Below are 27,952 nucleotides of genomic sequence, written 5' to 3'. Positions count from 1 at the left end.
TTCAGTTTTAGGCTAGAGGGGTTTTTTAGGAACCCACTGGTTGCTTTTAGCTGGCTGCAAGTGTTACAGACAATTTGATTTTTAGAGCAGCAGCATTGCTGTGTGGCCCCTCCACCTCCAAAATTTCTGGGTAATTATCAGTGGCACACTTGGACCCACAGTGTCTCAAAACAGTTTTCCAGTAGCACAAAAGATCAGTCAAAAGTTTCACAAAATCTCAGGCTTTTTGAGAGCTTATTTTTAATGATTTTTCCTTTCATGTACTACCAGGCTTTAAATGCGTTCTTTTAAATAGTTTCTCTTTTATTAAAAAACTGACAACAGCAACAAAACCCACATGAGAGTAATACACAAATGCATTATGTGGTGTTCCGAAGTTACCCTGTGATTTCAAAAGAAAACAAACTGTTTGACAAAGACCTTGATGCAAAAAACTTCCAAGTAGAAAGAATGACTGGTTCTAATAAAATCCATTCCCTGTGACCTTGAACAGGAGTAAAATGTAAATAAGAACATTACTTGACTCCTATTAATAAATGGTTTTTTGGTGTACAGAATTGTATAAGTGGAACAGAATCTCATACAAGTGTAAAATTCATAGTAAAGATGTCTTTATTCCAAAATAATAATAATAATAATAACAATAATAATAATAATAACAATAATGTGTTAGGCAGACAGCTACAAAACATCTACACAAGACTTTGGTAAGAAATGTTCATGGTAGCTTTTTCATAATTCCACAGCAAACAAAAACAACAAAGGAAATCTAAAAATGCAATCAAACAAAATTTTGTTTAACTCATATGTAGCACAAACAGAGTCCTACTGTACATTTGTTAAGCCCCTAACTTTTCTTTTTTATTATGTGTAAAGATTCTATCCTTTGTATATTAGAAAAAAAAGGTACTCACAATGCTAGGATCTGGTAGTTGAGGTCTACAAAACTGGTGTGACATCTGTGCTTTGAGTTCAGCAGGATTATTCAGGACATCAGAACAATAACAGTTCTTATTTTTATTGACTGATAACCAGTGCCTATTACACTACTAGAAAGTTTACAGTAACAATGCAAGATTTCTACATATTGAATATCAGAGCTTTTTCTTTTTTGTTCTGAATAGAAAATCAACCTTTTTTTTTAATTTCCTTCGTTTGTTTTTGTTTGTGTTTATTTTTTTTTATACAAAATGTAACAAGCCTAAATGTTTCTCATGTATCAAGACAGAAGAAAGACAAGAGATCTGTAAAACGTTTCAACAGCAAAACAAGTGTGAAGAGCTGAACAGAAGCAGGAGTGGTCACACATTTCTGACCCGGTGCAGTAACTTTGTCATTTCATCTGTTAACAAGGTGGGGAAAAAAGCAATTTGCAACATTCAGAACTTTAGTGAGCCTAAGAGAAATGACTGGAAATCACACTGAACAGCCTTCTAAGAGAGAGAGGGAAGACAAAAAGGATCTGGAGAATCAAATTATTAAGAAGCACAGAGAAAGAGAATCCCAGATTGTTTCAATGGACAATTTTGTGGGCAAGTTCAGAAAGGTGGTGTATGTTTTCTATTAAGTGTGTTTGAACTATGTGGCCTTTGGCAAAGGGAGTATTTAGTAAACAAAACAGCTTGATGACCTGGAACAAGTGTGAAAATGAAAATACAACGCTGGGTTTCATTGATTATTTGCTGAAACAGGCATGGTTTTGCAAGATAAGCTTGGACAAGTGATTGATGGGATAAATCTGGTTCCTGAACTCAGCAAAATTTTTCCATTCAGGAGAAACTTCTTCTGTTCCCTCTGCCCCAGGCTTACAGATCCTTCAAAGCCTTTAAAAGCACCCTGCCACACATTTTATGGCCAAAGATTATTTTTCTGAGTGATTATTTTTCCCAGCTCATTCAGCTGGGACACCCTCTGTCAGCTCAGCCAGAGATGTGGCTCTGCCCTGGCATTGATGATTGTGGCTTTTCTCTGCAGTTTCCTTACCCAAAATATGCTCAGCTGGTCACTCCTCCAGCACCAATATCACTCCACAGGTTTTTTTTTTAATTGGGTTTTCTTTATTTTCAGTCATACAAGTGAAATTTAAAGTCCTAAATGCACTACAGAGGGACGGTCTTGCTGCTATGCTGTCGTGGCAGTGCGGCAGAGACATAAACTGCACGATTTTTCAACAGGCACAAGGAGGCAAACTCTCTGAGTTAATATTATTAAGTGAGCCAAGCTGTGCAAAAAGTAAAATGTTTGGTTTTGGCATTAAACCTTGCTGTATTCTGATTTCTCCTGGTTTGATTGGCTGTGGGTGTGCACTCATTTCATTTAGCAGCAGCAGGAGAGCGTTCACACTGCCCTTGGTCCTATAATTTCCCTGGCCTTTCTCTAACTCCAAATCTGCAGAAAGCAGTAAAATATCTTGAGAGCAGGTAGGATGTGATGGCTGTGGAAATCCTGAGCAGCCCTTGCAGTGTTCAGTGCAGAAAGGCTGATGAACAGCCCCACAATTAATGCCACCAGCCCAACGAGCCTGTTCAGGTACAGAGGATCCCCAGGGTGGTGGTGTGGGAAGATGAACAGCTCAGAGGGCTGTGGTTCACAGCAATATTTAAAACCCAGCTGTCAGGTCCTCAGGGTAGTGACCAAGTGTTAAGGAAGTGAGTAAATTACTTAAGGCTGGTTTAGAGACCATTAAAAAAAAATCTCTCCATTCATTTCTCTCAAGCTTAAGTGTCGGCATCGACAATCTTTGTTTTCAGTGCACTGCTCTTACTTCAGAAGAGCCACAGGGGAATGCTGCCTTGCCTGGACAGAGAGGTAACCCATCACCTACCCCTCTTCATGTTAGATTATTACAGGAAAAGAGAATTGCAGGAAAAGATTGTATTCCAATAGCAAGTCGGGCCCAAGGGTCTCCCTGATTACACCTGACTCTGTGTGGGAATGAAAGCTAAACTGCAGGAGATGGGGTAATATAGCAAATAGAAGAGTGAGGAGATATTTTATCATCTCAGGCAGTTTTTAATCACTTAAGTAGTCAGGGAGGACATTTAACCCGGCTAGGACACACAGAAATGGGTAATTCTCACAAATCTAGTAATTTTTAGATTACCCCATGCTCTGAGTAAAAAAAGACATAAATGACACTGCTGTAAATGTATTCTTGTGCCAATCTATAATCAGTGTTTTTTAAAGACTGTCATTGTTTCCTTTCAGAGGCTCATTTCATTAAGGGATGCATGAGAGCCAGGCTCACCTTTTCTCTACCATTCTTGTTTTATTATAAACCTGTCTCCCTCTTTTCCTGTGAATAAAATCCTTGTGAAACTGGATCTAATTTTTTTGCGTCCCTCATGTGGAAGACATCCTGTGGCACAGCTGTTGCAACCCTTTGGACCAAGTTCTACTAGTTCTGTGTCCATTTTGAAAGACAATGGACTGTACACATGTTATGATATTTGCATGTTTTCTTTTTGTGCTGTCTTGACTGTGATTGTGTGGTGGTCAGACATCACTGCTGAGCCACAAAAATTATTTCTTTTTTAAGTTTTGAAGAATAAAAGACCTTCTTTCATGGACCACAGCATCCATCTGAAGAAAAGTGTTTAAATTATTATAATAATAATGATAATAACTTTCAGCTTAACCCAGTAGTGTAAAAAGATAAACATGCACCTTTAATGTTCTTGAACCAGCATTACTGACATTACTCCTTGGCATAGTTGTGTAATCACAGAGGCACTGCTTTGGATTTTCAAAAGCAAATCTAGAGAGAAATCCTCCCACAGGTGAAACTTCCTGTCACTTTAACTTAGTTCTGTTAATATGCATGCATCCCATGTCTTTACAAGTGATATTTCTATATGGCTATTCCATGTCCACAGATGTGTCTGTATCTTAGTTAAATAACTCACCATGACTTTACTATTTTTATGCATTAAGGGCTGGCTGGAGTAACAAAGACTCACTCTCAGCATAAATCCGTGAAGAAATATTTATAAAATATTTTTCTTGCACCAGCAAGACTAAAAAGCAAACCACACTGCAAAAATGAAAACTAATATACACTTTATATTTTTTGTTGTTGTTGTTCTAAAAAAACAAACCAAGGTTGACTTTCCATTTAGCTCAGAGTGCATCACTTGGAACCTTGTGTTTTGTTAACAAGGATGGACATTACATGCTCTTAGCTCCTTTTTGTCTTTGCAGCTGGTAAACTGAGTGCTTTTGGACCTCTTCTTTACCATCATGTAGCGCTCCTGAATTCCACCTCCACAGAGTGTAGAACATTCTGTCCAAGCAGTCCATGGTTTCATCCTACAAACTGAAAAAAAAAAAGTGATTTGGTTAAGTTTTTAGCAGTAGAAACCCCTGCTAAGTATAAATAACCAAGTTGCATTTGTCAGACACTGGAAAATGTAAAAAGAAATTAAATATTTACATTAAAAAAAAACAGATAAAATTATGAAGTCATTAAATTTCAGACAAGCACACAACTTAGCAGTAATTCCTACCCAGATAATGTTAATTATACCACAAGATATGTTTTGTTGATTTGAGGAATTAGTACTTGATGATACTGTCCCCCATTGGAAAAACAGTCTGAGCAGATCTCTTGGAGCAGCCTGAGTCAGACTGCTGAGGTGGAAATGAGTTCAGTTTTGAAATTCAGCATCAGATCCAGGAACAAATATTTTAAATCTCTGAAGCTAACAGGATGTAAAGATTGCCACCCTGATTTGGAGAAACTGCAATCAGTCCTTTGCCAGGTGTAAAATTTAAACTTTTTCACACTTTTGTGGGGAATAGCTGAAATATTTTTAGTGCTGGGACTCAGAGAGATGTGGGCCTTTCTCCATGGTGCCCTGAGCTTAGGCTGGCTGATTTTGGTGATGGGCAAGCGCTGAAAGTGGCTGTGTTTTATTGACTGAAGTGCTGAAGGTGCTCTCACAGAATGTGGTGGAGCTGCTCACAACCTCCTGTTGATGCCTCATGTTTCAGCTTTTCTCTGTTTCACATTCTGTGCTGCTTTAGTGTGTGGGTCTGAGCTTCACAGGAGGGGATGGTGAGCTCTGTGCACAGAGCAGGGAGACAAAACAATTCCTGCTCCAGCTGGGCACCAAGGACAAATGATGCCAATGTCAGCCCCAGAGCACAAACCCCGTGGGCTGCAGAGAGAAAAACAAGCAGGGTGGGACTGCCTGGGCTAAAGCTGGGATGGGACAATGAACTGCAAGGTGCAAATGGAGCAGAACTGATCCCAGGGAGAGAGCCCGGGAGCGCTCGTGCATTTTGGGGCCATTTTGAGTTGTGCTGCCCGAGGTAGGTCCATTGTGGCCTCTTAATAAATCCCTGCTTTATTCTTTGGCTCTGCCCAGCCTCTGTTCTAGGCCAGCCTTCACAAGGCATCACTGTCATGCAGAAAACCACTAAAAGTGGTTTCACACTCACCTGGATATTGCTCACTATCTAAATTCTTCTTTGCTTGTTCGCTTCTCCTTTTCTCCCGAGCCTCCTTCCAGCGCCTTTTTTCCATCCCTGCTCCCCTCAGGCACTTCCTCACTCTGCATTTGCTGCGCTGCACGGTCTCAGGGCAGGCTGTTCCCCCAAACTGGGGCTCTATTTTAATCATCCTCGTCCTGATCATGTGGCCCTTGCCACAGGAGGTGTTGCACTCGGACCACTGGGACCACTCCGTCAGCTCGCAGTGGATGGCTGCAGGCAACAGGGAACACAAAAACATGACACCAAATCTAAACCCAGAAACACACAGATGAATCTTTGCACCCCAACTACACAGACTCCACTTGAGCCTCCAATCTCCTCAGTTTGGAGGCTGCATGTCAGAACTTTCTGAATCCATTTCTAGCAGAAGTGTTATTTGACATGTGCTTCGATTTCTTCTTCAAGAGTGGTGCTGGCAGATCACTAAAATTACAAAGAACATATAAATAATTCTCCTGTGCCTTCTTCAATTTTCCCACCCATCTGTTTTGTAATGAAAAGCTGCTGAAAATTGAGTTATATTTAAAAATAATTTGCTACCTCTGGGATCTGAGCCTTGCTTTGCTGGCAGTGTTATGCAATAAGCCACATTCACTAATACCATTATATCTTAAAAGTCTTCATCTTTCAGCACTGCTTAACACTTACAGCCCCAGTGAATAAAAATCAAAACGATATTTCACATTATTTAAGAAAAGCTGAATGAGCAATTACAGCGTAAAAGCCTTTTTAACCAATGATTTATGTGAAAAATAATGTAATTTGTGATAAAACCTCACAAACCAGCTGGAAACAGGATGCTAAAGGCAATCATATCTCATTCATTCAGCAGTGCCTTAGGCTATCACACTTCACAAAGACTGAAAAGCAACCAGAAATTTGCTCTACCCAAGAAGTGGGGGATTTTAATGGAGTAAGGTAAAAAAGTCTCTGCAGCTGCCTCCACACCACCCAGTAGCAGGTTGCAGAGTGATACCATTCAGAGGTGTATCAAAGGCAGAGAAAGCTTCTTTTGTGCTCTGAGCTGAAAGAATCACACAGGTGATTTCAACTTTTCTTTCTTTCTTTCTTTCCTGGCACACTGTCTGCATTTGAGTGATAAACCAAGATTTGTAATTCTGACTTATGTTCTGCTGGGGAGCTGCCTGGAGCTGCAGTCTGTTAAACATGCAGAGCTGTATTCCCATGGAAATATTGGGAATAAGCATAGGGTGATGTAGGGCAAGCTGAATTTAAGACACAGTCATATTTCAGCTCTCAGTTGCTGAAAATGTTTGATAATTGCAATGATAATAATAACAACAAAATAATTTTTTTAAACAATGCATGCTTGATACCCCACCTATTGAAGAAGTGATGCTAAGAAGCGGTGATGGAGGTTTGATCCACAGATTTTGACTCATAATTAGCCTCCCCTTCCCAGGGAATTCTCCAAACTTACGGCATTCTGGCAGCATGCATTTCTCCGCTTGCTCCAGCTCCTCGTTGCAGTCTCCCAGCTCAGCAGCAGATTTCAGCATCCTCTGCCTGGTTCTCATTCCCTTCCCACAGGTTACACTGCAGTCACTCCACTCAGACCAGGGAGACAGCAGACAGGGGATGGTATCTGGTCAGAAATAAAAATGTAATTAATTCTTATTTTTAACGATTTATTCCTATAAATAAAGTATGAAGGTATACATTTTGGAATTAATACAGGTGGAAAATGTGCTACGTTTTATCTGTCATCAGCCAATTCTTGCCAGAAGCTGAATGGTGCTGCTGAAGAAGCTCAGAAAACTTTATATTAAATTGAAAAGTTTGCTTGATTTAAATATCTTTGCTATCTTTTCCTGTATCTAAGTCATATCTGCTGGGTCTCAGTGTATCTGGGGAATAAATAGGTTAAGGAGCTAAGTTTCAATCACAATTCCTGTAAAAATAAAAATAAAAGGATTGTTGCAGTGAATAGAGCTGATGGAAGTCAACTTAATTCAGTCTAACAAGTGAAATTTCCGTATCTAATCTACTAAAAATATTTTAAAAATTATCTCTGATGAAAATGTAACATTTCATAAGAAATTAATAGTGACAGTAAGGGTGTGGCTGGCTGATTGCACAAAAGCAACACCTCAATTTCTGAAATTTTCAGGATTTAAAAGGGGAAGGCACTGTTTCACGTGTTTTATTCCAGCCTTATGGTCAAATATACCTCATATTGCATAACTTAGAGTTGTTTAGGTGTGGCTTGCTGATACACACACACCACTGTGTGGGTGACACAGCAACAGGACACCACTGAACATTTTCTGTTGAAGCTCTCATCCTGGCAGTGAATGTGCTACTTAATGCACAAGCCCTAAGATTTTTCCTCCCAGTTTTAGGGAGGGCAAGGAAAAGCAGCACTGCTCCTGGTTTGGCTGTGTTCTTTGTGTGTCAGAAGTGATGTTTGTTTTCAGAGCAGGGAAGAGGAGCTCCTGGCCACTCACGGCATTCGGGCATCATGCATTTCTCTGCCTCGGTGGTTTCTGCCTTGCACATGGACCCATCAGCAGGAGTCATCTTGATCATCCTGTGCCTTCTCTTCATGCCCGTGCCACAGCTGGCGCTGCACTCGTCCCACTCACCCCACTCTGTGACAAGGCAGCTGCTGGGAGCTGTTCAAAGTGGGCAGAGAACATTGTTCATCAGTATCCCATTGTTCATCAGTATCCCATTGTTCATCAGTATCCCATTGTTCATCAGTATCCCATTGTTCATCAGTATCCCATTGTTCATCAGTATCACAGCATCGGCTGGGGTGGAGGGGACCCCCAAGGGTGATGGGGTCCAGCTGCTGGCCCTGCACAGGGTCGTCCCCAAGAGTCACACCTGTCCCTGAGAGTGGTGTCCAAACCCTTCCTGAAGTGAGGTTGGTGCTGTGACCACTTCCCTGCCCTCAGCAGCTCCTCACATGCCTTCTCCTCTGGAACCCTCACCATCCTAGTGGCCTCCTTTGGACACTCTCTAATGGCTCAATAATTTTTTTTTTTCTTTCCCTTGTTGAACTTCATGTGGTTGGTGACTGCAGAGTTCTTTAATTTGTTGAGGTCTCTCTGCAGGGCCTCCCTGCTTCTGAGGGAGTCAGCAGCTCCTCCCAGTTTTGGATCATCTGGGAATTTGCCATCTTGCCTCCAAGTCATTTATTAAGGTATTGAAGAGCAGAGGACCTAAGATGGAGCTCTGTGGGACCCCAGTAAGACTCATATAAAAAAAAAAAAAAAAAAAATTTGGGCAGTGCTCCTGCTGTTGGCTGGATTTTATGAAGCTGAATGAAATACTTACAGCATTCCTCATTTACAATACACTTCTCAGTCTCCTCAGTGGGCACTTTGCACATGGAGCCATCCTCAGGAAACTGCTTTACATATCTCTCCCTGGATCTTGTCCCCATCCCGCAGGAGACGCTGCAAGGGGACCATGTGATCCAATCAGACATCATGCAGGTGGAGCCATCTGAAACACAGAGAGTACTCAGGTGTGGGGATTGATCAATCTGGTGCTCCCAGACAGGGAATAATGTGCTCTGACTCCATGATTCAGGAGGCTGAACAAATGCTTTATTAAGCTATGCTAAATATTAATACTATACTAAATTAATACTATACTATATTAATACTATACTAAATTACACACTAAAGAGATACTATACTGAAGAATACTAAAGAAAAACTCACGACTGTCTAGAGACAGCCAGGACACAGCTTTGACCCAGCTGGTAAATCAGCAGAATCCAATTAACAAATCACTGTTGGCAAACAATCTCCATGGCACATTCCACATGTGCCAAACAACAGGAGCAGCGAATAGAGATAACAATTGTTTTCTCTTCTCTCTGGGCTTCCAACTGCCTTTCCCAGGAAAAAGCCTGGGAGAGAGTTGTGCCTGCTGCTCTCTGGGAAGAGAGCTGCAGCCACAGGGATTGACAGAGTTGCTGCCCAGCTGTGTGCAGCATCCCTCCTATGCTGCCTTTCCCACTGTCCTCTCCTCCACTGCATCCTGTTGGAATGCATGGAACAGAAGCCTCTCTGAGTCCCTCAGAGAGAAAAAGAAATGCAGGGTCTGAATCAGAACCTCTAGAGAAGCTGAAATATATTAAGCCACATAGACATGATATAAAAGTATAAGTTTTAGTTTTAAGTAAACAGAAATAGATCTTAAGTTCCTTAAGAGACTGTTTTAGCTAGTAAAAGGCCCTAAAGCCTAGTTTAAAGTTCAGTAAGTTAGCCCCAGACATAAAAAAACCATAGCAGAACGTTGCTTGCATTTCTAGATTGAATACATGGAACTATCCAGGTAAATAGATACAATTATGTATGTAGATTTCGGGTAAGAACTAATACTACTTTCACACATTAGAATGGCCTACAAAGAATGTTTTAGAGTCGTGTTTTTAGCTGATTGGATAATTTTTGAATAAAACCCCTATACTGGGGTGCAAAGAGGGAAGATGAAAGGAAGGAAGAAGAAGAAGAAAGAAGGTGGGAGCTGCTGCAGCTCTTTCTGCTCTGGACTTTATGCCAGAGAACTATTAGCAGAGACTTTAATACTCTGAACTCCTCGCCTTCGAGACCGATGCGTTCATGCAACAAACAACTTTACTACACCCAAAAACTGCTCCTGTCTCCTTGAAGCCCCAAGACCCACGAGGCCTCCACAGCATCCCTCACTCCTTCATACTTCTGTGCACTCCATGCCCTGACACAGCTGAGTTGCAGAATTCCCCACAGACAACTGCCATTCGTGTTCTCCAGCAATTTTCTCTTGGCCACAGCCCAAGCCATACTACAGCAGCTGACACCCTTGAGAACTTTAAAGCAGAAGCAAACTCCACAAGGCATTCTTCTCCTCCACCTTCCATTCCTGGTTACCTTCATCACTGCAGCCTGGGCCCATGCAGGGCTGGAAGTCTTGGGTGTCTGGGCAGGGCACGCTGAGGTCCAGCTGAGCTTTGAGCATTCTCTGCCTCATCCTCTTGCCCTTTTCACAGGTAGAGGAGCTGCAGGCTGACCACGGGGACCAGTTTGAGTATATGCAAGTCTCAGGGGTGTCATCTGAAAAGTGAGGCAAAGCATAAGGAATGTTAAAAATGGTCTTCCATTTTCTTCCTTTTTCTGAGCTGATGATTACTTTAGATTCCAACAGAATACATTATTTCCTTCTGCATTCTATCCTTTCAATTTTACCTCAGAAGAAAAAAAAATCCAACTTTCTTTAAACAAAACAACTTTCTTTTAAAAAAAAATATTTTAACCCCAAAAGTCCTCTCTTTTATTGCCTGTGTTGTTATTGTCATCTCCTAGATATACATGCAATTTCTTTTCTGTACAAGGAAAAGCTAATAGAAGAGACCAGAAGAGATGAAAACCTAAATCACTGTTTGACAGTGAGTGGAATTTTTGTTCCTAAGACAGTTTTGTACCTTATCTACAAGTGACAGCAGAGAATGGAACAAAATATAAATTAGTAGTGCACAAACTAATTTCAAATGTACCTTCTTCTTTTTCCTCTGGTGCTAGATCTGCCACAATATCATCTATGTTATCAGGAACGATATTGCACTGCTCCCCCTGCAAAAAAAAAAGATTGTGAACACTGAAGAGGGGAAACTCATCCATGAGGGGTTCAACCAGTACATTGTGAGACTGCTGTGTTTTGCAGCACCTTTTTCTCTTCAAATTCCTATGTGTACATAAAGAAAATCCCCAATTAAGCAGATGCAACGATTGCAGAATTGAGAGAACTAACACCTTAAGACAGTATAAATTTTTTCTGCCATTATCTTTGCTGTGGTTAGGTTAAGGAGAGTAGATTTGGAGGGAAGGTGGAGAAAGAATGGACTGGTTTTTTGTTTACAAAGTTGATTTTTGCTTGCTTGAGAATTTTGCTTATAGATATTCTACCTTTCGTGCAATTCTCTCAATGACAACTCTGGCCACCAGCTTGATAGATCCTCCTTCTGGATCATAAAATGGGCTTTGAGGGTGATCTAAGCTTGTAAGAGGTCTGATCTTCTCCTGAGGCACTGTAGGTTTGTTAGGAGACTGCAATCAAAAAAAAAAAAAAAAAGGTGTTATAAAAGAAACTTAAAGTTAATCTGCAGAAATTAAAACTGCTCTGAAATGCTAAACTGCAAAATTCTAGAGTGAGGTGAACTTGGTACACTCATACTTACTGGTATGGGGACTTTTGTTGTTTGGTTTTTTGTGGGGTTTTTTGTTTGTTTGGGGGGTTTTGTTGTTGTTGGTTTTGCTCTGCTTTGCTGAAAGAAATAGTTGAAGTTTCCTGTGCCAAACAGAACAGTCGGCATTGGGTTGAAACAGCCCCAAAGTGGAGTTGATGATGGCACTGCTTTGGTCTGTACAAAAAGGCACCCAAAGGCTTGGTTGTGACCAAAGCCCTCTGTTTATGCAATAGGTGAATCTAACAGGTGAATATAAATGAGAAATTCTTTGCAGTGCTGTGACCAAGCCCTGGGAAAGATTGCCCAGAGCGGGTGCAGAGCCTTCCTTGTGGGGGTATTCAAGAGCTGCACAGAACCCTATAACCTGCTCTAGGATGACGCTGCTTAAACAGGGAGATTGGACCAGATGGGACTCCCTGTGCTTCTTCCCAACCTTACCCATCCTGTCCTTCTGTGGTAAAAACATCCCAGGTGCATCTCACATCATCCCATGTGAGTGCCAATGCTGAAGGAGCTCAGGCAAAGCCACCGACAGTGAAGTGTAGTTAACACCTCTTTAAACGAATAGTCTTTTCACTTTAAGAGAAATTGGAGTAGAGTAAAAAGTATAAAAGGCATCACCATGGATCAAACTGCTTTCCTGCTTCACTGCTCTGAGGGGATAATTTGGATAAATCGCAGGCAGAGCCCGTACCTCGTAGGTGACGCCACTGTCGGTGCCGGCATCCCAGGGGATCAAATCCTGCACGACTTTCTGGACCCAGCCGCAGTCCTTGGTGCAGAGATCCTCGGCAGAGAGCCCCACGTTCCAGTCGGGGCTGGGGCCCAGCATGGTCAGGAAGGACATCAGGTGCCGGTGGCGATCCACGGAGAACTCAGCAGAGGGAGCAGCTCTCCTGCAAATGCGGGGGAAGAGCGTCAGGGACTGAGCCAGAGGGAGCTGAGCCCAGAAAGCTGCAGCATCACCCAAGGAGTGACTGCACTTCAACAGGTAAAAGAGATACAGCGTGGGAAATGGACTTGTAGAGAATTTTTAAAGTCTGACAGAAGGTTTACATAGCGTGCATTTGTATGCAAACCTTGAGATAAGAAACGTTGATTTAGAAATGCTATGGAATAGGATAGACATTGTTGAGAGAGAAATGGAACTAGAAACAAGTTTTAAAGGATGGTCTTGAAAGCAAGATTAGATACTTTAGAGAAATAGAATTATGAAAGATATATTGCAGTAGGATTTATGAGGGGTAATTTTAGACTATTACTGTCAAGGTATTTATAGTATGGTGTGGTAAAAGTTGATAGGTTAAGAAATTTTTATAATGTAATGAGAAAATAGTTTTTGACTTTGATAGTGTGAATTATAATATTTGTATTGTCTTATCCTTAACGTGAGACTAAAAAGAGAATAAAAGTTTTTAAAACGCCTCTCAGTTGCCCCATGTCTGGGTCAGAAAAGAACTTAATTCGACAATATAGAAATACAGAGCTGCAGCAGTGTGCTTATGCATTAGTGGGACAATAATAATAAAAATATCTGCCAAAACACTTGCAAAAATTAGGGCTAAAATGGCAGAGAAATACCTTGATTGTTGGGTTACTTTTTACCCCCGCCCCAAAAGCCAACATGAGTTTCAACGCCAAAAGTTCTTGGAAGGGCTCCTGTGTGTGCAGAAAAGAACTCATTAATAGAGTTTGAATGCTCCTGGGAATGAGAGATGAGTGGTCACTGCCAGCCCTGGAGGGCTCAGCCAAGACTTGGCAGATCTGGGGTGGGTGTGAGAGCTCCTCTGCTCATCCCTGCTCCCTGGGGATAGATCTGCTGCATCACCTCGGCTCTGCCCTGCTGACAGCAGCTCCCACATCCCAGTGAAATAAAACCATTCCAGTGGCGATAAAACCAGCCCTGGCTGGAGGCTCCTGCTGGCAGATGAGGAGCTGGAAGCCTTCATGGCATTCTTCTGGTGAGCAACAACAAATGCAGAATTATTTAAAATATTATTTTGCTAATTCTGTTCTAAATTCTGGTCTGATGTCAAAGCAAATTTTCCCCAGCTGCAGGACTTGGGTTAATAGAGTCGAGCCGAGGTTTTGTTGGTTTATTTTCTTTTCAGTTTTATGCCAAAATAGACTGGTTCAGAGTATCTACAGACCACTTTTATTTTAAATGTGAGACGTTTTTACAGTATTATTTGTCCTTCCTTCTTTTAGTTAGGTAACCAATAATAATGCCCATGCATGCTTAACAGTGCCCAGACACTGCTCTACTGTAGTCATAAAGAGTTGATTCTTCCTATAAATGCTTATAAAAATGTGGTATTTATTTCTGTTTTTTTTTTTTTTTTATCTGGCTCAAAGCACTCTCAGTACATTAAGAAAACCAGAACAGCTCAAAGACAGTGATTTTCACTAGCTATCACAAAGTTTCAAAAATAAGATATCTAAAAGTTAGCATGTTTAGTTCTTCAATAGGGAAGTTAAGAAGAATTGGCTAATATGTAAAATGTTCTGGCCACTTCTGCTCCAGAGTCTTTAGAAGTTGTTACTGTCTTACTGTGTAAATTATCTTATGTTGAATTAAAGACTCTGAGCAGAAGAGTTGCTAAGTATTTGATGTCATTAATCCTGCCTTTCCCAGAAAGAAATGCAAATTACTTCTTTTTTTTTTTCATTAGAGATAGAAGTCTGATTTCAGTTTGTCTAATGCAAAGTCATAAAATAATGAATGACAGTATCAACTTCCCTCAGTGAATGCAGTATCCTGATATATTTGTCAAGCACAGAGCTGTGATTAGTCTTAAAAAGCCTATTAACTGACTTCAAGTAGCTAAAGGATTTACTGCATTACAAGGGTTTCTAAGAATTCCCTACAGGAATTCTGTATTTCAAACAGGGTAAGCAATACACTGTAAAAATATCAGAGATGTGTGTTTGTGTAGCTGATGTTTAGATGGAGAATATGTCTAACATGGACACGGCAGAACATCATATTCGTCATGTTATTAATGAAAATAAAAATATGTTTGTATTTAAATTACATCTATATTTATTATCATATTATTATTTAGTATTATTTAGATTTATTTTTATATTTATATATTATTTGTATTTAAAGAATAGTATTATTTAAATTATAACTATATCAGTGTTGAAACCCTGTTAAGGAACACTTCAGGGCGAGATTCACTCTGCCTCCAAGACTTTGGATGTGTTAAATATCACTAAACTTGAGCCTGCCATAATTTTCCAATTCAGAGCACTTGGCCAAAAATCACCTATCTCCTTCTCCTTTGTTAGGGCAGGTAGACAGTGTTATGGCCATTTTATCCCGTAACAAGAAAGAAAATAAAAAATTCATAGAGGACAAATGGAGGCCTCCTCTCCCTCTCCCTCATCTCCCTCTCCCTCCTCTCCTCATTTTCCAAACGCAAGCAAATTTGACAAATTCTTGTAAGGACTATGGATACTAACCTGAACAACAGTTGTTAAATGTTTCCCAACATCCAAAACCCAGAGTCCTTCCTGAGCTGCTGTCATTTAAGGGAAATGGTCTGATTCAAGGCACCACCCATAACTTCTACCCAGATGTAGGGACAGGCACAGACTGGGCTTATACAACAGAAAACTCTGGGAGCTTTTGTTAGCTTTTTTTTTTAACCTGACAAATTTCAGCTCTTTTCAGTATCCACATGAATGACAGATTTATGAAGCTGGCAGGAACCTAAATTCTTCCTGCATCCCTCAGCAACACATCTGGCTCAAATGCCCTAAGACTGCGCTGTGGATCTCCATGAAGGAAACCAGTGCAAAAATTTATTCAGTACGCCCCAAACCCAACTTTTTTTCATTTTTGAATCATCAACACCTTGGATAAAATATCTTTTTCCTCTTTCAAAATTTTAGAAGGTGCTCTTCTGCAACAGGTTGAGCACGTCTGGTAAAGCCCACAGGAAAGCCTGGAGTGTAAATAACTCGTCAATTTTCTGCAAGAGGCAAACGTGCCCCTTTTCCTTCCCCTGCACAAATAAATGCCTAAACCCAGTGGCAAATGAGAGTTGCAGAGCAAATGCTGACCATCAGGAAAGTGCCAGGTGAGAGCCCTGAGAGCCCCAGGGGGCAGGGGAGCCCTGCTTTCCCTGGCTGAAGCAGACAGTGATTTTCCACTGTGAGCCTGAGCAGCCTGCTGGCAATTCCTGTCACACAGCACAGAGTGAGGCAAGTCCCAGGCAGCATCCTGCATCCTAATGCTTCCCATTTCCTTTATTTCTATTCAATTTTATTTTTGGTAGCAGGATTAGGATCTCCAGCTACAGGGATGCCATATACTGAGCAGTATAGGAAAATGGTCTTTTTTTTTCCTCCCCATTTTTGTGTTTGTGTTTTGAACTGTGGGGTTTTATTTTTATTTTTTCCCTTTTAAATTTTTTTTTTCCTTTTAAGGCTGAAAGAGCACAAACATGATTTTGCTTCACAAGTTTTCTCCCTAAGTGACAACCTAGTTGCTATCATGCTGGGGGTGGGGGTTAAGGAAGTCTTTGACAAACCATCAGGTAACTCAGCTTGCTGCAAGACACGTTTTTGAGTGTTGAATCAATATTGTTGTGTTCTACTGAGGTCCATGAGAAAGGGAAGAGAGCACACATGAGGAAGGTGGCTGTGTAGAGTTGCTGAATAAAAAAAGCAAAAATAATATTTGGCAGAATAAAACTTTATGGTTACTTTTGGTTTGATATTTGATTAGCAAAATAAGAGAAGCAAGTAAAAGAAGTAAAAGGTAACCTAAGCATAGACTCTTTTCTTTTTTTTTTTTTTTTAAGGTAATAAGACCATTTATAGGGTTGAGATTTTACCCCCTTTTGAAATTTAAATCCTAATTCAGGCAGTATTAAGCAGGGGGAAGAAATCTTATATATACCATGGACTGAATAACTATATGAAGAGTAAGGTTGTTGGAAATAGCTTTCACCTCTCCAGATTTTTTCACAGAGCTGTGTTAAGGTATACTCACCCTAACCCCATTCTTAGGAGTTTATAAAACCATTCTTAAATTTATTTGAGTGTTCCAGGATCTGATTTCACTTGTGCCCAGGGTGGTGCAGTAGCCTTTTCAAATAGGAAGAAAAAAGTGAAACACAGAAACTATTCTAAGTCTGATCAGAGGCAGTGGGTTTGAAAGCACTGTGGACCACATTGCCACTGCTTTCATCTCAGTGGTGCTGATGATCAGAAAACAGTTTTGTCTTTTTTTTTAATTAAGAGTTTAGCTGATTACAGGACCATGAAAACTGAGTATTTTCAGAAATACCAAATGAACTTTCCATTCTACCCCTAGTGAGCAAAAGTAGCATCCTTCTTTTTTTACAGACTTGCACTACATCACAGCTACAATTTTCAGGATGAACATTCCTATTTATTCATCTTTAGAACCTTTTGCTATTGATACAAATAACACTGTGAGCATGGAAACAAACTTCCCATCCTCGAGCTTCCTACCAGCAGCACTTACTCAACACCTCTTTTATTGAATAAACTTGAAAGTCAGAACATCCTAAAAGTGAAGTAGCTTCAAAGAAAAGAAAGGAAGAGAATTAAGATCCCAAACTGAATGGAAAATACCCTTAGAAGTCTGCAACTAACAGAGCAAATTAGATGAGATATTTAGATGTTGTATTACTGAGAAAACCATTTATGAAGTGATGGAAATTACTGTTCCTACATGGACAACAAAGTTCTATGCACAAGGATCAACACCTGACCATAAACCCAGAGTTCCAGGTTTGTCCTGTCACCCCAGGACAAGGTTGCACAGAAGGAGGATGAGGAGAATCTTTAGTTCTTATTAAATGGATGGCAGGTAAGCACTTTAGCTAATGAATAATTTCAACATGTGTATGTTCCAAAAGGGCTAGGGAAAGGAAAGCTACAATAACATGAGCACTGAATCAATGAAATTTGATTGACATCCACAAAAAAGCTGCAAAGCTCATTAATGTCAACCTATTGGTTTCTCTGAGCACCAAAACAGAGGAGGTGAGAGGAGGAGTTTGGCTATTTTATTTCATAGGGAAGGAATGAAGAAAGACAGAAACTTCTACATCTAGCACACAAAACCCCCTACATAACAACCTCAAACCTTGCTGTGTGTCAGCTTTTAAACTGAGAGTGTTGCTGTAACCAGTTAAAAGGGGTGGATATGGAATTGCATATTGAACTTGGGGATTATATCATTACCACGGGCATTTAAACCACGCATCAGAACAAACTCTAAAATATCAATTATCTGAGGGTTTTTAGAAAGCATTACAAAATGAAGGGACTTTGTGCACACATGCATTTCAGGCATTTTCATACTGTCCTATAAGCATGCCTGGATTGCTACTGTAGACAATAATGATATATTTGCTCTTTGACACATCAGCTATTTGATTTAATACTTTCATTCATCAAAGGGCATACTTGATAATGTGTGCAACAAATGTGAGCAGGTTTTCTACACTGCAAGAAAACCTCAAGTATGTCAAGTTAGACTGCAGCTTCTGAAACTGAGGATTTTTTGGTGTGCAACTTGCAGTTTTTCACAAACAAGGTGTGGTTATGATGCTGGGAATATTTACTCCTGCCTAGAAGAGCTTTGTGCCCCTTTCTTAGATTATTTACTGTGCATTTACAAACAAACCATGTTTCAGGAGTCACTGGACAGATTCAGGAAATTTCTCTTCATTTTTCCCAGGAGCTTTGGGGCTACAAATTGTCTGCCTGGAGTAATTACAGCTGTGTTTACACAGGAAATCCCAGGGGTGTTGCAAGAGCACTGCTGCTGTGTGTCTGTCTCCTTCCTCACCTGGCTGGTCTGCAGACCCTGCTTGGCCTGAGAAGCAGCAGAGGCAGAGCAGCTCCTCAGCCTGGCCTGACATCACCCCATCCTGAGATCTGGTCCTCTCCACCCCCCTTAACAGTATCAGATAAACAGCACAGACCTGTTTATGACCTGGTTAGAAATTAACTCTGATTTGCCACCAGCTTAACTCATTCTGAGCGTTAGACTACGGCAAAGATCTTCTAACAAAAGATACCATTCCAATCCATAGTATTGATGGTGTCTTTAACAAATGACACCATCAATACCATTGACTGCAATACCTAAAAAATGTGGATACTCCTTCAAAATCCTTTAAAGAATTTTAAAGTAATACTGTCCTACTTCCCAAACCCATTAAATTTGCGAATATCCCAAGATGAGAATTGCATTTTGCACTTCTCCAGTCCTCTGGAGGATGCCCAGCACCTCAATTAATAAATGCACATTCCAGTTCATCCAGCATCCCTCCATCCAACGTGCACATCCCTTTTGGTGTCTGGAGATGGGAACTGGAGTAAATGTTTAATTACCATTGCATTAATAACGAAGTGCAAAGGGGTAACAATTAGCAGGTTGAAATTTTGCAAACAGAGTTGTGTTCACTAGGAATTGAAGTGGCAAATCATGCCAGTTACTCAGTGAGTATTTACACAGGAATGAGGAGGCAGGATCAGTGAGTACACGTGCAATTGCATGGAAATGATGCTGACGTGATTACTCACCATATTATAAAGGGAAATTATTTGGCTCAAGGAAAGACAGCAGATGGTTGGGAAATAATCATAAAGCTGTAACTACCAATGGGAGGAACATGTAGAGAAATAAAAAAGGCAAGGGGATGAGATGTTTGCAGAATGGGATGAGAAAGTTTGGTTTAACTGGATGGCCTTTAGTTTCCATGAACAATGAGTATAATGTTCTTGCAGGGATTGTTCTTAGTTAATTCTTTTCTATGTTTTATTACTCAACTTTTTTCCTTGCCTAGTGACATTTGAATTTTAAGTAGAAAGTAAATGGTGACAGAAAATGGAACTGAAAAGCCATATGTGCTTGCTCTGACAAAAAAAAAAAAAAATCTATACTTCTTTTTTTCTTTCCCAACAAACACATATGTTTTTACCTAGAACTCTTTTTTCCTTGAGATTGGATTATGAATTTCTTAACGTGGGTGTCAGACCATCTGTCAGACAATGAAGTTTCCCTAGGTCTCAGTAACACCCTTAAGTAATGACACTCAAGACAATTCTTTTTTTTAAGTGTGATGTAGTTTTTGGATTTCTTAGTCAACAAATGTATATAAAGTTATATAAATGTATATAACCCTAAATGGCACTCAGCTGATATGGATTCAGGTAACTGGGTACTTCACAATAGCATGGGAATGGAGGCCAAGAGAGGCAGAAATTTGTTGCCTTGAGGTGGTAAACACAACTCAGCAGAGTTTTGTCCTAATGTCTGGGAAAAAATAAGAGACTGAGTTATTTTCTCATTTAAATGGAGCTCTGTAGACAGCATTAAAATAGTGCAAGCAAGTTTTGAAGGCAGTATATGCTGGGTTCACTCATTCCTGTCAAGTTCCTGAAGTAGCAATAAAATGGAGATTCATATTATTGAAGATTTTATCTTACATTAATGATCCAAATATCTACATGCACTTTGAGACCAATTTCACCCTGTCTCAAAAAAAAAAAAAAAAAGCCTATTATTCTAGATGGATTTTTAAAATATGTATTATTGCTGAGATACATCTTCTGAGATTTTTGGTGTCACAAATATATCTACTTTGTGGGACAAAAATATAATTTATATTTAAAGAAACCCTAAACAGAATTAGCTTTTTCAACATGAAAGAAGAAAAGAATTTCCATTCAGGTCCAATTCTTACATGAAAGTTTGCATTTTGAAGTCAAAGCCTTTTAACAAAAGTGCTTTGATTAGGTTTGCTGATGGGTAATCTGTTCATTCAACAAAAACCTCTCCTGCATCCAGCTGTCAGGAGTCCAAGGACTCAACCAAAGCTTCCAAAGTCAGACAAGTGGGGACACCTGAAGGTTTGGGGTCTGTAGGACAGGACACCAAGGAATATGATGCAGCAGGAAGGAAGGATGTAGCACTGACATAAAAAATACAGTTTACCCATTAGCCAAATGCAGAGCTGGAGCACTCAAATTATTTCACAGCTCTAGAGAAATTTATGTATTTTTCTTCATGTTATCAAAAGTTGCAGCTGACTTTTCCCCTGTATTTTGGTTTTTTATATTGGATTGTCCTTTCTGCATTACTGTTTCTGATTAGATTGGGGGTTAGGATTCTATTTTTGACAATATTAAACTTCACTGGATGAATCCCAGTTATCTATAAAATCATAAAAGGAGAAAATAGCTGAGCCAGACACATCATTGTGTTTCCATAGAAACAAGAGACTCTGTCTGGCCTCCTGTCATTTTGTACACAAAACCTCCAAACTTTGAAAATGTTTCCTGGTGCCATACTGTCATTTTGGGGAAGGAAACTTAAGTTCCAACAGGACTGACAGATATTGGCTCTTACCCCATTTTAAGGTAGGCAGCACAATGTGATAGTGGGGGATGACAAAGGAGATAAGGATTCCTGGGGTAAAAAAAAGACCCTCCAGAGATTTACAGAAATAAAAAGTAAAGACACAGGCTGTAGTGGCACCATTGAAACAAAATGTTACCTTGCAAGAATAAAAATAGCTGCTGTATAGAACAACATATTTGGGGGAAAGCTACAGAAATCTTCGCAGGCCCTCCTTATATTAAATTCCTGGGATGCAGTTCATGAAACAATTACAGTTAATATGATTTTAAATGCTCCAGTTGTACATCCACATTCATAAAATATTATTTTAGAAAGATCAGAGCTACCAGAACATCCTATTTTCTTTTTTTTTCTTGACATATCTTTTTGTGGGAGTGGGTACCACAGAACGATTAGAAAGTTCTGGGAGTATTATTTGTTGCTTCCAAGGCTTATGTCTAACTAGTTCTATTGAAAATCCAAAGCTAGAAATATTATTTTTTAAAGATTGCACTCCTGCTCCTTTCTGAGGAGTTGACTATGAAATCTGAGTTTTTAAAAGACAAAGCATTTTCATCATCACTGCAGAACATCTGGTGAGGAAGCATTTTGCCACACAGCTATGGCAAAAGTTCTCATCCAAAAACGGAGTGGATAAATCTGAACAAGAATTATACTTTAGCTGAAGTGCTTTCTTTTTCTTTTATACAGAATTTATTTTTCCTCTGATAAATGGCTTCTTTATTCCTTTGTTATATTTCCTGAAAATGGTTTTACTTTAAGAAAGTTAGTTTCTAAGGAAATCAGGAAATCAGCTTGAATTTAGTTTTTTTTTTTTTGTTGTTGTTTTTTTTTTAGTTTTAGGGCAACAAGATTTTTTATTTTTTTTTTTACTTGTAATTGATGTAAGGAAAACATCATTATTGTGATAAAGAATGAGGTTTTCACATTTACATCTGTTTGTGTATTACATAAATTCAGGTCCTGATTATGTCTTGCAAGAGTAACTCTGCCAGCTGTGACACAGGGCTCAAATGCCAATTCACATGTGCTGCTTTCCTCCACTTCTTCCTGCAGTTTCACCAAAGTAGCTCACTTTAAAATATTAGAAATTGTTTTTCATTCCTGAAAGCTTCAGTCCAAAAATGTCTCCCACATCAGCCTGAGCTCTGCATTCTGATTTAGTTCTCTCTGCAATTCTTTGGATTTCACTGTGGCCTCTGCAGAATTTGTGTCCATCCATTTATGGCATCTCAGATAAGGTCAGTTTCTGAAGGAATAATGAGCTACCAGATGTTAGCAAGCAATCTCAGGAACACTGAGATTTCTGTGCATTCATTGAACTCGGTCAGATTTAGAGGAGTTTTTCAACTCACTGATTGTCAAGTCATTTTTCTAAAGGATGGCAACACAAAACCTCAATCAATAAACAGCTATTAGAACGTTTTAAACACAAGTAAAACATTGTATTTTCCTCCAGCTTGGCATGAAAATTTCAATCTGCATAGTTACCATGCAGGGGTTTAAGTTTAGACAAGACATACCTCACACAAAATCTTTTTATAATACTCCCAGGGTGCCTGTTGAAGGGAAAATATGGCCCATACAATACAACATTACAACTTTTATTCTTATAACAGCCTAGCTGGAGCTGGAGAGAGCCACTTAGGGAATTTAAAAAATACTTTCAAGCATCTCAAAATCTAAATCAACTCATCTGTCAAGAGAAAAGCACATCATAACTCTTCAGAAAAAAAAAAAAAGTATTTTCTTTCAGGATAACATAAATCCAATGAGGTGTCAAATACAACCACATTTCACCCATTACAATGGTGAGCCTCTGAGAATGAATTTGCAGCTCAGACAATTCATCAGCCTATTCCTGGTTTCAATTCTTCATGCCTTAGCTGCCTGCAGTTTTATTTCCTTTTATTTTTCGCTGCTCATGATGGCTTGTTATCAACGAGATGGGCTTGTGCAAATGCCATTATTTCTCTGCTGCAAGCTTTGCTTCCCTGGATGCAGCTGCTGTTGATGGCAAGGATGTTCTTGTGAATTCAGAGCAGCTCAGTGATGGTGCTGCTCTGATGGCAATGACTGGTCTGGGGTTTTTAGCTGATGTTCCAACCAAGTGTGGTCAGAGACCTTTTGCTGCTGCAAGCTATTAACTGCAATCAAGATAATGGGATATTTTTGTCCCCAAGAATCCCTAAAAGTTCATCAAAGTTCACTTCAGGCAACAGCTAGATTCTACCTTATTATATTTTAAGAGATTATTATATTTAGGAGATTCTACATCTATTATATTTTAGTTTTAAATCAATTGTTCTTTTGAGCTGTTCATGCTGTCCACTTGACTCTAGGGAGTGATGCTGCTAACTTTATAACAAGAGTTAACACTAATATTTTTTATTTTAAAAAAATTAAAGGCAATTCAACCACAGGCACACATAAGGGGTTCCATGGCTTAAATGTAGCTATGGGAGGGTATAAAAACTTGGAAGGCAAGAAAATGCACCAGCTTTACTACTTTAAAATTACAGAGGGAGTGGAAACCAGATTAATGCAGTATTCACCTAGGAGAAAATGTCTAACAAGTAGCATGAAAAAAAAGCATTATAAGGAATATAATAATTCATTATTATGGAGGAGCAATAAATAATAATCTTCCTTATTTTTATATAAGCCTCTGTTGACTCTTAGTCACAAAAGAAAAATTTATCCACACGTGATTTATTTTTCCACTCATTAGGTGGAACTATGTTTACAATCAATTTGTATAACCAAATATTAATGACATCCAGTGCAGAGATGATTAAAGGACTATGATATGAGCTTTTCTCATCCCTTTGGAGACAACAACAAGTATAATTATTTAGACAATTTAGACAATGCCCATTACAGCTGGCTAATTGCAGTTCATCTGTATTTTGCCTTTCTGAATGCCATTTAAACCCAAACACAAGTGCGCATGTTCAAATGTGGGGTTTTGTTGTTTTTTTAATCTCAGTTGGGTAGTCTGAGGACCTGACTAATTGAGCAGATGAATAATTTACTCATTGCTATTGTACATTTTTATAAATTACGTTCTGATACCAAAATCACCTTTATTTGTGGGCAGCTATTTATTTTCTGCATGGCAAGCCAGGAAGCGATTTCATCACTCCTAATGGGACAGCACAAGGATTACATCAACTGAAAATGAGCAACCAACCTCAGAACTAATGCAAAACTAAACTTTTGTGACTTCATAGTATTTTAAAATAAATAAAGGCCCAATTTCAAATATTTTAAGTGGATGGGTAGGAACTGGTAGAAATTTTCCAATGAATTTAAGCTTGCAAGCCTTGAGGAATTTGGTGTGGTGCTTGTGAATAGTTCTATCGACCCTCAATGAGATGTTCTAGGAAGACAAATTCCCAGGATTAACCAACAGGCATTGCCAGGTCTCCAGTTTGGGTATTTCATTATTTTTCACCTAAAGCCTCTCTGTTATGAGAGCTGAGAGGTGCCTTGATTTGAATCTTCCCCTCTCAATGATGATTAAAACGTAATAGAGACCAGCACTCAGCCCTGCCCCTGGGATTCTGAGGGAGGCACAGCAAACCTCTGGCTCCAGGGGAAATCAGAGGGAGCATTTCTATTTGGGTTTGGTGTGTCCACACCGAGGCAGGGAATGAGACAGAGGCATCCCTGGGTGGGTCCACGTCCTACTGACACAACCAAATGGGCCCTCTCTGGAATGTGTGGATTTCCTAAAAACCAAAAATGCCACCACTGTGGGATTATGCCCTTTTCTGACCCAGAGATGGGGCGTTTTAAAAACTTGTATTCCATTTTCAGTCTCATGGGAAGGGGGAGACAATACAGATGTTATAATTCACACCATTACAGATGTTATACTTCATCCCAATCAGAAGCCAACTGATTTTGTGTTGTGGCAGAAGGTGAGGGAGGTTTTGGGGAATTACTTTGGGAGTTGGGGGGTGGAGTGGATGTAGCTGAGAAAGTGGAGGAATGTTTAAAGGTATTAATTATTGCATGATATGTTGGGAGCAATTTGGCAGTTGTATGATCTTTGTTTATGGTAAAAGCTCTGAACAAACACCTTCTGGCCCTACAGCATTCCCTGCAGAAACGAAAGCAGCTCTGTGGGAAGGCCATTTAAGGTACATTTCAGCACTATCTGACATGCCTAAAAAAATGTAACTGGAATAAACTGCTTAATTATTTGAACCTGGGCATTTGTAATAAATAACTACAGTGGACTGTCTCAAAATTAAAACATGACACAAGGGAATAAGCAGCTTGCTTTCACCAAAATCTGAGTTACCAATTAAACAGGGAGATAGAGAATCTTTTTTTCCTCCAGTAAAATCACTGATCAAGGCCACAAATCCACTCTGTACATCTGTTTCTTTTTCCTCAAACAATGTCCACATTAATCTCTCCAAAACAAATCACTCCCAATGTAGGTAGAACAACAAGATACTGATTTTGATTTCAGCCTACAAATATTTTTTTAATATAGGTCTTATTAAAAGAAAAATGCCAGTTCTTGTTGTGATTTATATGTACGTATTTTATCCATATATGCAAATTTGAGAGAAATAGATAATTCAAATGGATGAATTGGAAATTAATTTCTCTAATTCTGCAGACAGACAGATAAACAGATCAATTACCTAAATCCTGAAAAATAAGATTAATTCTATCAGATTTTCTGAAAATCTCAAAAAGATTCCCCAAATCACATACTTTGCAGGACAGCACAAAAAGAAAGGTTTACTTGAAACTTTGATTCAAAGAACTACTCCATTATTTTGATTTTAATGTAAATGTTGTAATTTTCTCCTGTTTTCAGTGGAGAAAAATGAAGCAAGTAATAGAAAATCAATTTCATCAAGATGTAAGTAAATTATAATTTACTTTAAAAGTGCATCTTTGGCTGAACAGCAACTTTGTGGCTTTTAAGTTGAATTCAGTAAATAACAGTCAAAAACAGGAGACAAATCTCAGTATTTTCTTTTCAAATGTACCTAATTTATGCACTCTGTTTTAAGTACTGCAAAGGAGTTTAGAAGAAAAAAGAAGGTGGAAATAGAGCAGGACATTTCTGTTCTCCAGGAACTGAACGTGGGGTTTTGATTGTAATTTTTATGCACATAGTAATGTTGCTAATAGCTATTTTAGTATGTAAAGACCTCAGGAATTGAATTAGGAGTTTACAGGAAAATAAATGGAGCTTTTTAACAAAGTAGAATAAGATGAGGAGAAGGAGTAATTTTACTTCATTTCAGAAGACAGTAAGGAGTTCCAACTCTCACCTAGGACATTGTCTGTCTAACAACATCTAACAACATTCAGTGATCTCAGTGTGGAGGTTGCTTTAGGGAAAAAAAAATTTATGGGCACAGGGCCAGCAGCAAATTATAGTGAAGTAAGAAAAAAACCCTATCAAAACTTAAACATTTCAATAAAAAAATAAAAGTAAAAAATAAAAAAAGTTTTCAAATTAAAAAAGTGAGACTAAATAAATAAATAAATAAATAAATAGAATTATTATTACTTTTATTTATTTATTTGCTTCTTACTTTACTTTTATTTATAAAATGAAAGTAAAGTAAAAAGCAAACCAACACAGAAAGCCCAAATATACACATCTGTGGCTTGACTTCCAATTGCCAAATGCTGTAATGGAAATTTATTGATCGGAGCAAATCCAGTGCAGGATCAAAACCTACGCCGAACATTTTTTGTCAAATGGTGACAGAAGAATTCTGGAAGATTGAAAGACCTTTTATTCAAGAATAAAGGAAGGAAAATGCAGCTGAGCATGTCAGCATTTTTCCCTCTACCTTGTATGATCTGTCAACTCAAAGTTATTTTGGATCAGAGCAGTTTTTCTTTTTTCCATCAACTTTCTATAGATTACTCTTTGATTTTTGGAACAGTTCAAGTCACATTACCTGTAACAATGCTAAAAACCCATACTTAGGAATATGCTGTCCCATTTCCTGATATCCTCCATGCCAGCCAGGAAAAACAGCTCCAACATCTTTGTAGTCAGAGAAAAGACATCAGAGATATGCAAAACTTGAAATAGAAGGAGGTGGATGGGATCACTTTAGGAGATGATGAGGTAACCATACCAAATTATAAATATATAAATACTTAAATATAAAAATATAGTAATATATATATATATATAAACACATAAATCTAGAAATAATATATAAATACTTCCATCCATTGGAATGATATAGGACTAGGCCTCCTTTTACTGCTAGGCTTCCCAAGTGCTTATAGGAGTGTTCTAGGTAATTTCGAAATAAATGGGAAAGAGCTCCTTAAATGGGTAAGGAAAGGAGTCAGACCTCGGCACAGCCCCAAGGCACTGGAAAACCACAGGACCATGACTGCTCCCACAAACAGCAGGGAGAGGGGAAATGGAAACAGGAGGGACAATAAGGAAGGAAAGGAAAGTTTTCTAAACTTCAGATAGTTCAGAATGAAAGCAAGGAAAAACGTCTTTCAGTTCAAGGTACATTGGTTGTAACTAAGAATGGACTGAGGCAATAAAAAAGTTGGAAAGAAAAAGAGGTTTTGCATCAAAGAAAAAAAAATAAAGTGAGAGAAAAATAAGAAAATTCTTGTGTACACTTCATAACAGCTGAACTCTTTATATGTCAGGTACTCTCACCATGCTCTTTACCAAGATAAAATACCTTGAATTTTTGCATTGAAATATGTTCTCTATAGGTTGACCTACAAAACTTTAAATTTACTACTGGAGAATAATTTCCATCCTGTATGGAACCCATGTTTGTATTTATCAGTGGTAGGCTGTACATGGA

The 27,952-nt window shown here is 39.0% G+C and overlaps 1 protein-coding gene across 1 annotated transcript in view; it reads right to left on the bottom strand.

Annotated features, from left to right (window-relative positions):
• Positions 1-304: 304 nt before the first annotated feature.
• Positions 305-27,952, bottom strand: part of SPON1 (spondin 1) — a 181,051-nt gene continuing 153,403 nt past the window's right edge. The window contains exons 8-16 of the mRNA XM_084207154.1: positions 12,393-12,594; positions 11,418-11,558; positions 11,009-11,084; positions 10,386-10,568; positions 8,800-8,970; positions 7,965-8,132; positions 6,938-7,102; positions 5,443-5,706; positions 305-4,315 (exon numbers count right to left, since the gene is read on the bottom strand). Of these exons, the coding sequence (XP_084063280.1) occupies positions 4,152-4,315; positions 5,443-5,706; positions 6,938-7,102; positions 7,965-8,132; positions 8,800-8,970; positions 10,386-10,568; positions 11,009-11,084; positions 11,418-11,558; positions 12,393-12,594 (1,534 nt within the window). The 3' untranslated portion in view covers positions 305-4,151. The remainder of the gene's footprint in view (positions 4,316-5,442; positions 5,707-6,937; positions 7,103-7,964; positions 8,133-8,799; positions 8,971-10,385; positions 10,569-11,008; positions 11,085-11,417; positions 11,559-12,392; positions 12,595-27,952) is intronic.

The sequence above is a fragment of the Fringilla coelebs genome (genome assembly GCF_963513975.1).
Source record: "Fringilla coelebs genome assembly, chromosome: 6".
In the NCBI taxonomy this organism is placed as follows: Eukaryota; Metazoa; Chordata; class Aves; order Passeriformes; family Fringillidae; genus Fringilla; species Fringilla coelebs.
The sequence above is the reverse complement of the archived record's forward strand: the minus strand, read 5'-3'. Positions and strand labels throughout refer to the sequence as shown.